General features: G+C 37.8%; 1 protein-coding gene across 1 annotated transcript in view; it reads right to left on the bottom strand.

Annotated features, from left to right (window-relative positions):
- Nucleotides 1-2018: 2018 nt before the first annotated feature.
- The window catches only part of LOC100950686 (desmocollin-3), a 51626-nt gene continuing 42521 nt past the window's right edge, over nucleotides 2019-11123 (bottom strand). The window contains exons 15-16 of the mRNA XM_003784767.1: nucleotides 4732-4983; nucleotides 2019-2571 (exon numbers count right to left, since the gene is read on the bottom strand). Of these exons, the coding sequence (XP_003784815.1) occupies nucleotides 2374-2571; nucleotides 4732-4983 (450 nt within the window). The 3' untranslated portion in view covers nucleotides 2019-2373. The remainder of the gene's footprint in view (nucleotides 2572-4731; nucleotides 4984-11123) is intronic.

Here is an 11123-nt window from a genome sequence, read left to right as displayed (position 1 = left end):
TAAGAAAGCAAACTGGCTCAGAGCCCCGGCCCACCAAACAACAATGATGGCTGCAACCAAAAAATAGCTGGGCGTTGTGGCAGGCGCCTGTGGTCCCAGCTACTTGGGAGGCTGAGGCAGGAGACTCACTTGAGCCCAGGAGTGGGAGGTTGCTGTGAGCTGAGATGCCACAGCACTCTACCCAGGGGGACAGCTTGAGGCTCCTGTCTCAAAAAAGAAAGCAAACTGATAAAAATTAATTCACCATCTACTGGAGGTATCATGCCAGTGGTGACAGTGGCTAAAAGAGTGGAGAGGAAAATGAAACCTTTTAGTTCTTAGGCCCTGCATGTGGCCATGGAGCACAGTGTAGGCCATGCATAGTGGCTCAGGACTTCAGCACTCCAGCAAGCTGGAGGACAGCTTGAGGCCAGGAGTTCAAGATTAGCCTGGGGCAACATAGCAAGACTATATCTAAAAATAAAAATATAAAAACTAATAGGCATGGGAGCAAATAACTATAGTTCCAACTACTTGGGAGGCTGAAGCAGGAGGATCCCTAGGAATTTGAGGCAACAGTGAGCTATGATCTGGATACTACACTCTAGCCTGGGTAATAGGGTGAGACCATGCCTCAAAAAAAAAAAAAAAAAAATCCCGTCCAGTGCTTCACATCTATAATCCTAGCCCTCTTGGGAAGCAAGGCAGGAGAAATGCTTAAGCTCAGGAGAGTTCAAGATCAACCTGAACAAGAGCAAGACTGTCTCTACTAAAAATAGAAGAAATTAGCTTCTTGCTAAAACTTGTGGCATGTCCCTGTACTCCCAGCTACTTGGGAGGCTGAGGCAGGAGGACCGCTTGATATCAGGAGGTTGAGGTTACTGTGCACTAGACTGACACCACAGCACTCTACCCTCTCCCCCCCAAAATCAACCCAACAAACAAACAGAACACAGTGTAAGCAGTGATGGGTTTGTGGGCTTGGGTATGGCAATAATTTCTCCTCATTAGATGCTTTCAGTAAGATTTGCCCCCTACCTCCCTCTAGCTCTCTGAGAGGACATGATTATTCGGCTCTAAATTAAAAAGATGTTGGTCAAGAAAAGAGAGAAAGAAAATGATAGCAGAAAATATAATTACAGGGCAGGGGCAGGGGCTCACACCTGCAATTCCAGCACTCTGGGAGGCCAAAGCGGGTGGATCACTTTGGTTCATGAATTCAAGACCAGCCTGAGCAACAAGACCGGCCTGAGCAAGAGTGAGGCCCCGTCTTCAAAAGAACAGCCAGGCATTGTGGTGGGCACCTATAGTCCCAGTTACATGGAAGACTAGGGGACAAGGATCACTTGAGCCCAGGAGTTTTACAGCAGGGATAGGTTTAAGTAATTTGTATTAACTCTCAAGGGAAGCACCTCATCTCTGGAATCTTGCAGCCAGAAAGCAGGAAACCCTGCCTATGGTGGGTCATTTCCAGTTGGCTACTAATTTGCGGAAACAAAAATCTTTAAGAAGACTGCAGTACAGTGCAGTGCTTTGCTACTGCCATGCCTAGTTTCCACTTTTTTCCCCACAGAAACTAGAAGAATTTAATTTGTTTGTAATTTTAGACAAATTACACAAGGAGACGTGAACTGTTTCCCAACACGCTCAGTTATCCCAACACAGCATGGAAGAGCGAGGCCAGACAAGTTCTCTCTTTTATAAACCCTGGATTCCTATTTTAGGGCACACAAGACCCCCAGATTCTTTCTGAGTTATTAACATTTTCCTCTTTCTTTTAGTTTCACTTTAAATATTGTCTCAATTAACATTTTTATATACATATAGATCCATTTCCAACTATATTGCTACAGAAAACTTCCCCCCTCATGGGCTAGTTCAACACATTTTGCCTCTAAAGTCAAATGAAGAATTTGGAAATGGGGCAGATGGAGAGCCGATAATTTTTCTTGAGCAGCAATATTTTTAATTTAATTTGGTCTTGTTTCTCTCCCCAAACTTTCTTCAAACAGTGATGCTTATTATTTCATGCCTGTTTCTTAAACTATTACTTGAAGTGAGTATATAAACACGTGATAGTAGCACAGCTTAGCAACTGTTGGACTAATATTTACCTAACAAACTTAGTGGGAAAGTGTGTGGAAAGAAGAGCCGACCCTGTAGAGACCTTTATTCCAATGCTGCAGTATGAGATGTACTAATTGTCTATTTTAACATTTTGTACTTCTTGGAAAAGGTAAGCAACAAATTGCCTTACAATTATAAATTGGTGAGTAGTGTAATTCAAAATTGAGAAAATATTCATTGTATCTATATGATGAAATCGAACTTTCCTATATTATTTTGGGAAACCTCCGGAACGGCTGGGAAAGACCCAGGGGTAGCAGTGAGAGGTTATCTTTTGGTGCATGCTTCTGCTAAGGTCATAAATTTAGGTTCCAAATTATTTAAAAAATCAAGGCCGTCCTCTTCTTGTTTTTCACTGCAGCAACCTACAGAGCCGGCAGGAGACCCCCGTCCTTCATAGTTATATGTAAGGACGTAATCTTGAGATGGCATGTGGTTTTCATCCTGATTACATAGATGTAATTTCTGTAAAATTAAAAAAAGAAGGGACTGTATTATTGTTTTAAACAACTTAAGCAGATGAACATAAAATGTATTTTTTATTTACCTTTTATGTTTAATTTCTAACCAGTGTGTCCTCTAATGGATTCCTACACACAAAAAATGCACATGATTGGTCTCTATCATAATCATATCATAAAATCAGTAGATTTCACATTTCTAGTAATCCATATAAATAAAAAAATTATGCATACCAATGTTATGTTTAAGTACATTCAAATGATCATTAAATGTTTGTCCCCACATTTTGTAACTAGCGGTCAGGCTAGTCTACAAAACGGAGATAAAAAGCGTAGTGTTTAGGGATTTTGAATTAGATGTCCAACAGTTCTGGTTTTGAGGCAAGGCTCTGGCTTTTCCATCTACCTCTATGACTTTGGGCAAGTTACTAAACATCTTTAAATCTCACCCTTCTCAAATCTAAAATGGGAGTACAGTGACCATCTTATAGGATTATTCTAGACATGAATGATGACATTATAATGCATACAATATGCTTATCATGCCCAGAATAGATTAAATGTGCAATAAATGTTAACTAAAACTGCTATTATATGCAGTTACAAATTTGGTAAGAATTATCATATTAGCTTTGGAATCAAGTTTCTAAAGTGGCAAAAATATGGCAAAATATTGAGATGCACAAAATAACTTAGTAAAGTTAAAAGTAACCAATAAAACCCAGACTGCACAAACTGGGCTTCTGTAAAGAAGAGGCCAGGCGTTCGCTCAGTTACCCTGACTGCCACCAGCCTGTCTCCTGGCTTGCCAACCTGCTATGCCTCCTCCCTTTCCTCACCTGAGGGTCCCTGCCTTGACTATCTGCACCAGAGTCCATGTACTGCTTATGTTATCACGTGTCTTTAGTCATGACCTTGACAGCTCTACTTCCCATTACCTGATGTGCGGATTGAAGGACACTCCTAAAAGTATGACTTAAGCATCTCTCCAACCCAACCTGATCTTACATGAATACTGACTGTCTACAAACAGAAATAGGGTTAACATTTGAATATGACCAAAATTTTTTAAAAAGAAAGACAAAAATCTCTGCATTTAGGATAACCTACAGCCCTAACACAGAATATTGTTCATTTGTAGTCCACCCAAAGATTCTGGCCTAGTATTTGTGCTAAAATGGTGGTGAGATCCTCTGGTGAGTGAAAGTTTAGAAACAGAAGAATATCTATTCTAGTGGCTCTCTACCCTAGTTGCATATCTGGATCACTTGAGAAATTGAAATAAATAAATAAATAAATAAAAGCCAAACCAATTAAATTGGGATCTTTCAGGGTAGAGCAAAGGCATTGGTAGTTTCTAGAAGCTGGCAAGGGATTTTGATGTGAGCTGAAAATGCTTTATTTCATCCCCTCTTTCTTTCATATTCTTGCTTTCCTTGAACAAAACACTTTATATGTGTATGGTACTTGATATATTAAAAATATCTCGTATCATGGTCACGATAGTTAGCATACTATATATTTCCAAATTCCTAAGAGAATAAATTTCTCATATTCTTACCACAAAAACTAAGTATTTGAGGTGTTGGATATGTTAATACCTTGATTTAATCATTCCACATTGCATTCGTGTGTGTGTGTGTGTGTGTGTGTGTGTGTATAGCACTATAGCATCACATTGTACCTTATAAATATATACAATTATTTATCATTTGCAATAAAATAAAAAATTATTATATGCTATATGTAATTTCTAAAACTGGGTATAAATATTTGTGTTTTCACAGAGAAATACAGATTTGTTTTGGAATGTTTGTGATTATAGGAACTAGAATTATTTTCCCATTCTTGTATATCACATTTTCCTCTACTTTTCTCTGTGTTAAGTGCACATCTAAAAATGAAACTTGCTGAAAGACATTAGAAACCTATGATTTGATGGGATTTTAGAAATTAGTGAAATATACCAGGTTAAATAAAATCTGTTTGTAAATTAAATAATGTAACAAAACTAAAGACCATAGGAAAATGACTAACGCAAGAAAGAAAGGGAACCTAAAAATATATAGAAAAGTACTTTCTGAAAATATGTGATAATTTCAATATCCTGTTGTTCTGCACTTGGATGTTTAAACTTCAGATCAAAACACCTAAGGAAACTCACTTCACCGAGACGGGGCTGGGTGAAATTGTGCCACTCCGAGTAAGTGTGTCTGCAGTTGTCCACCTCCGTGTGTCCTCCCCTGCAGGAGTCCAGGGTGTGATGGTGCCCTCGGCAGGATTCCAAGGTCTGGTGTCCTCCTTTCACCATTTCAATGGTCTCCTGCCTTCCATTTCTCATTCCTGATCCCATAGTACCACAAAAACCTTGGCTGGAGTTGTTAGCAGTCTGGGTAGTTAGTCCATTGGCAGAACACTGAAAATAAATAAATTTATTAGTTAGCTAGTGAATTAAATTAGATGAAACAATTCATGTTGAGAAGAAATGGATCCCAAGTATCTACAAGAAAAAGAGAACATGTATTCAATCTTTTGTTCGTTCATTCATTCACTCCTTCATTCAACAGACATTTATCAGTTTCTAATTATGAGCCCAGATGCTGTCTTAGATCATGCTGTGTTGTTATCACAGAATACTTGAGGCTGGGTAATCTCTAAAGAAGAGAGATTTATTTCTTACAGTTCTGGAGCCTGGAAGCCCACAGTGGAGGGGCCCACATCTGGCAAGGGCTCATGCGGGTGTGGGGAACCTGAGTCCTTCTGATTTCAAGATTGTTCTATTTTAAGCACCAAAGAAGGCAAGGAAAGCTTCATCTTTCTCTTCTGCACGCCTTTTAATAAAAGGTTTTGTTCTGTAAAATTTGGATTCAGTCAAAAGGCCGTACTTAGGGACCTAGAAGGCCACATAGGGCCTTAAGGTAACAAGTTCAAGAGCAAAGGAGCAAGAGAGAGCAAGGCAAACTCGCAGTTATCACGAACTCTCACAATAATGAAACTACTCCCACAATAAAGGCATTATTCCACTCATAATCCTCGTGATCTAATCACTCTTCAAGGTTCCTCCTCTCAACCCTTGCATTGGGTATTGAATTTCCAGCATATGAACTTTGGGGGACACATTCAGGTCATAGCAGGAGCAGAAGCACAAGCATGCCAAGCCAGGCGTGGTCCCTCAGTGGCTCCCGGAAGCTCTTATTCCACTGAGGCAGAAGAACATATCATTATCTTAAGAACAGGATTGCTCTGCTATATAAGCAAGCACAGAATGCTACAGGAGCATGGAGGAAGTGCACTAAAATTCACAACCAGAAAGGGCAAGTGGAGCAGACTGGGAAAACCCTGAGCTGAGGGACGAAAGATGTTACAGGAGGAAGGAAGAACGTAACAGCTGCAGAAAGGTGTGGGGGCAAAGGCAAGCAAGGTCTTGCCTTCAAGACCTACTTCAGAGGTCCTCAACTTTACTTGAGAATGGCCACCACAGGGAAGAACGAGAGAGAGAGGATATCAGAGGATAGAAAAATCTATTTACCATGCTAAAAAATTTAGACTTTATCATGACAATAATGAAGATTATGAAGTCTCTGAACTTATTACAGACAGGAACATGTTTTTAAAATATCACTCCAGGCAGATGGGGTCACTGAATTATTCTAGGTAATAGAATCCCTTAGATCCTTAAGTAAAGATCTAAGCCAAGGCAGAAGCAGTGATGACTGAGGGAGGTGGAGTAACTCCACAGAGACTCAGTCAGTGGCCAGAGGGAAGGGAAAGCAAAGGGAAGACTCAGGAATGACTCTTTTGCATTCTACTTGGGCAACTAGATAGACGGTACAAATCACTAAAATAAGGATGAAGGATGTGCTTGTGGGCAAGAGAAGGGTGAGCAGTTCATTTATGGATGTGATGAACTTGAGACAGGCAGGATTCCCAAGATGAATAGATGAATACATATATTTAGAGCTCAAGTGGGAGATGAGAGTCACTACCAAATAGGTGATAGTTAATGCCATGGGAATAGATAAGCTACCCAGAGAAAATGGTAAATAAAAAGTAAAGGGAACATAAAATAAGTCATGTCTCAAAAGATACATAGGAGAAATACATCTGTTACAGAAATAATCTGAACAGCCCTTGAGATGAGGGAGGGAACCACAGCCTCAGAACGGGAGCCACACAGCAGAAGATGGTCAAAGGGGAGTGGTCAATGGATTTAAAAAAATAAAAAATCACAGCAAGGTAAAGACAGGTTCAAGTAAAGTGCATGCCCGCTGGATTCAAATAAAAAAGTGGTCATTGGTGACCTCTGTCAGAAGAATTTCCAAGGAGTCCTGAGTGAATGGGAAGTGATGTTACAGACAAGTCAGCTATAAATTGTTCTTTCAAAAAGTTCAGTTTCAAAGAAAAGGAGAGAGATGGAGGGAACTAGAGCAAATAGGCAAAGCAATGCCTGAAAATGAAGAGGATTTTGATTAAACATTAATTTAAAATTAGAATTGCAGTCCAATTCTCTGGGCCACAGGACAGGAGTGTAGTCAGGGTGGTGATCTCAGCATGTCGGATTTCACTATGAACAGTTATGCTACTTTCATGACAAGAAAGTACATTATAGTCAGGTTCCATTATGTTCTTAAAAGTTTTTTTTTTTTCCTGTTGGTAATATGGAGTCTCTAACTAAATTGAAAGATTTTTCAAGTTCAGATGATTTCCTGAACTTGAAATCTATCTACAAAAGTCATAGGCACTATATCACTGCTTTAGAAGAAAAAGAAAAAAACAGAAAATAGAATTGAAAAGCAGCCATTTGGTGGCAGTGCTAGCCTATATTTTTACTTAGGTTGCTGATATAGTAAAATTCTACTACCAAAAAAAACAAATTCTCCTTGATTAAAAAAATGAAATCTCCTTGATAGTATAATTTTGTCATAAATAAATAATATTTCTAAATAAGCTAAATGCAAGAGGAATTGAAAATAAACCCCAGAAATAGCCATGATACTCTCTCCATTCTGTTCTTTCCGGCCCACCTCGATCTGCAGTCCCCAAAGTACATTCTCACTGAGTATCAACAACTCCTTAACCATGTCAATTATTTCCAAATTTACTTTTTCAGATTTTTCACTCAATTCTTAACCTCATGTGAATACTGTCAACGAAACTCAGATTCAAAACTAAAATCACCTTTACTCATTGCATTAAAGTAAGTTTGTGTTTTCACTATGCAATTTTGTTACGGATTGTAAAAACATGCCTAAAATTATGTTTTTGTACAAATTAATATTTCCAGGAGCTTTTTAGAAGCATTCCTCACAGGGAAGAGGTAAAGAAGAAGTGACCATCAGTACCATCAGCTCTAGCACCAAATGGCAAAAAACAAATAAAGATCACTCTTTCTAGTCTTAAAAAGTAAGTATTTGCTATTAGTCAATGACTGTGGAAGGACTAAACCTATTTTCTGACTGCAGAGACATCTCAGGGTTCCACATGCAGACAGGTTTGCAAACATGGGGCTATGATTTTGGGTTATGGTGAAGAGGAGTTGAAAGAGAGAGATTGGGAGTAATAATGTGCCTCCACCCTGAGATACAGAAAAGAGTGACTACTGATATTTACTCAAGGTCACTGGCTATACCCACCACCTCTTAGACTACACCTTTTACTTTGTTCCTCAAGTTCAGTCAGTCAACAAGCTTATTCATTCATGGCTTTAAAATATTTCTTATCCATCCCTATCTTAATATTATTATTACCATCATCCTGGTAGAATTATGTCATGCTTCAACTATTAAAAGATCCTAGGTGCTGAAATAATGCAGTGTTTAGTTATCAGTTGGTTATTCAGGTGATTTGGAATATATTTATATTATCATTGAAATTAAAACTTAAAACAAATTTTTCTATAAAACTACCAGTACAGAGCCTAGTTGAAAAAGGGTTAAGATATATCTAAAATATTTCTTGGTTTTCTCTTATCAAGCTGTTCATGGAAATAATTTATATATAGATTTATATAGTAATATTTATATATCTTACTTGCCACATTTTAGAATAAAAGTATTTGAAACAAAGGATATAGTCATAATTCTCAGTTATGTACTAAAGCTATGGTTTCATTGATTCTCTTGTAGCAATATACAGATATTTAACTAAAAGTCTGTTTTTCTTTTATTTCTGTGAAAGTCTTAACAAATGCTGATTTTTGTATTTGTTTGACATTTGCTATTTTTTATTTCTTCAACTTCTCCAAATATTTATAGATCCTTTTTAAACATGTGAGATCAAGACTTTACAGTATTTGTGTCTGTGTTTATTTAGGGAGCTAGGCAGAGTGAGTATAAAATATGGAAAATTGTGAGGTTTGGGATTCTTCTGAAAACTCCCATTTTTTCTCACTGTAATAAATAGTACTATTGTTGAAAGAATCACCTTTACTATTATTTAGAATATTTCTTTTTAAAAAGTGTCCTACTTATTTAATTATGTTGTTTGTGAAGTTCTGAAAACTAATATAATCAATTACCTTTTCATAGCTGGTGTTGGGGAAAGATACAAGCTGTCCCTAGGCTTCCTGTCAACCATTATATCAAAAACAAATAAACAAAAACAAAAAATCCTAAGTCTTCATCCTCCCCAACCCCAACATCTTCCTATTCATATTCATCTACCTACTGACTTAGTGTCCCCTACTTGCATTAGACCACTCTCTTGCAGAAATGTCTAGGCTGGCTCTCCTTAGCAAGAGAATAATCCAACACCCTTAGTGCAGTGTAGGAAGGTCCCATCTCCCACTTCTTTCTTATATCCTGTCCCCCAGTGCCTAATGTAAATTTCAAGTTCTATTCCAACACATGATTCCTTCCATTCCAAACCAACTTACCAGGTCTGACAAATAAGTTTGTGAACTCATTCTAGAAAAAGTGCTACATACCTCATTGCTGAATATCACTACAGTCACCCTTGAAGGACTCCCCTTGGGAAGTTATGCACCAATACCAGCACCTAATCCATCCTTCAAAGCAATTTTGGAATTCCTTTTCTGGAATAACTATCAGAGCCGTTGTTGTGTTATTCTTGATATTCTGAATGTTATTAAAGTATCTTCCTTTCAATATTTGCTTTGTCTTCAGGTAAAGAGAAAAAGTCATTGGGGATCCAGATAAGGGGCGTAGGATAGTGTTCCAATGTATTTATTTGTTTACTGGCTAAAAACTGGCTCATAGTGCTGTGTGAGCTGGTGCAATGTCATGATGCAAGAGCCATGAGTTGTTGGTGAAAAGGTCAGGTTGTTGTCTAACTTTTCCATGCTGATTTTCAGCACTTATAAATAGTAAACTCAGTTAACTGTTTATACAATCAGTAAAAATTCATAATGAACAGTCCTTGTGACATCAAAAAAGTTAGCAAACATCATTTTGACTCTTGATTTGGACTAGAAAACTGGCTGACTTCCACTGTGCACTTTGACACTTTATTTCAGGGTCATATCATACATGTGTTTTATCACCAGTAATAACATGCCCCAAAAAAACATCATCTTGTTGCGCCAAAAGATCTTGGCAAACTTGGACTCTGCTTTGCTTTTGCTTATTGGTGAGCTCCTTGTACAATGACTACCCTGATGGCCATTCCAGAATCACTCTGAAGGAAGGACTGGTCAGGGGTTCTCAGCCTTTTATAACAATGAAAATACATCACAGCATTAGGAAGGTTGAAAACCATTGGACTAGGTGCTGTGGCTTCCCAAGGAGAAGATGTCAAAGGCAAGTTATTAGTAATATTCAGCATTATAAATTAGTGATATTCACCAACTTCTTCTTGGATGAGTTTGTGAACTTAATTGTCACACCTCATATTTATTATGTTACATAGCCCCTTAGCTTTGTCATTGACTTTCTCATTTGTTAGGCTGTTTTCTTCTTCATTGGCTATTCCCACCATCTCTTAACTTTCAAAGCCTTCTTATTCTTTAAGTTACAGAAGTAAGCTGTGCCTCCTCCACCAGGCCTTCCTGGTTGGTCCAGATGCTGTAAATATAATTCTGCATCCCGAGTATCTTTGACAGTGCCTCATCCTATTGGTTTACTGTCATGTTCCTATCTCTCTTTTGAAAAAAAGTATATTCTATCTCATCAATAAATTTAAACATTTTTGAGGCGAGAACATGTGTTGAACATAATTTTCTCATACACATTTTTCACAAAACAAGAATAGAATCAAGAACCTCAGAAGTCCCAAATTATATGTAAGGAAAGTATCACAGAAATCTTCCCAACTCCTCCCCCATTGTTTATTAAGTATATTTCTTTGATATTTTCTTCATTATCTTGTGAACTTTTAGAAGGTGTTTTTTTTCATAATAAATGGTCAAAGTGTCAGACAAACGAATACTATCTGGGAAGACACACTGTAGAGAGCAGCCAAAAAAATTATTCTTATGATAAATTCACAAAATCAAAGGATGAGTATTAAATCATAACACTAGAGAGTGGAAAAGAGATAACTGAAATAATACATCTGGTTTAAGAAGTTTAATAAGTTATCACTACAGGCTCAGCACCC

The sequence above is a fragment of the Otolemur garnettii genome, unplaced genomic scaffold (assembly GCF_000181295.1).
Source record: "Otolemur garnettii isolate 467f Iridium unplaced genomic scaffold, OtoGar3 scaffold00012, whole genome shotgun sequence".
In the NCBI taxonomy this organism is placed as follows: Eukaryota; Metazoa; Chordata; class Mammalia; order Primates; family Galagidae; genus Otolemur; species Otolemur garnettii.
The sequence above is the reverse complement of the archived record's forward strand: the minus strand, read 5'-3'. Positions and strand labels throughout refer to the sequence as shown.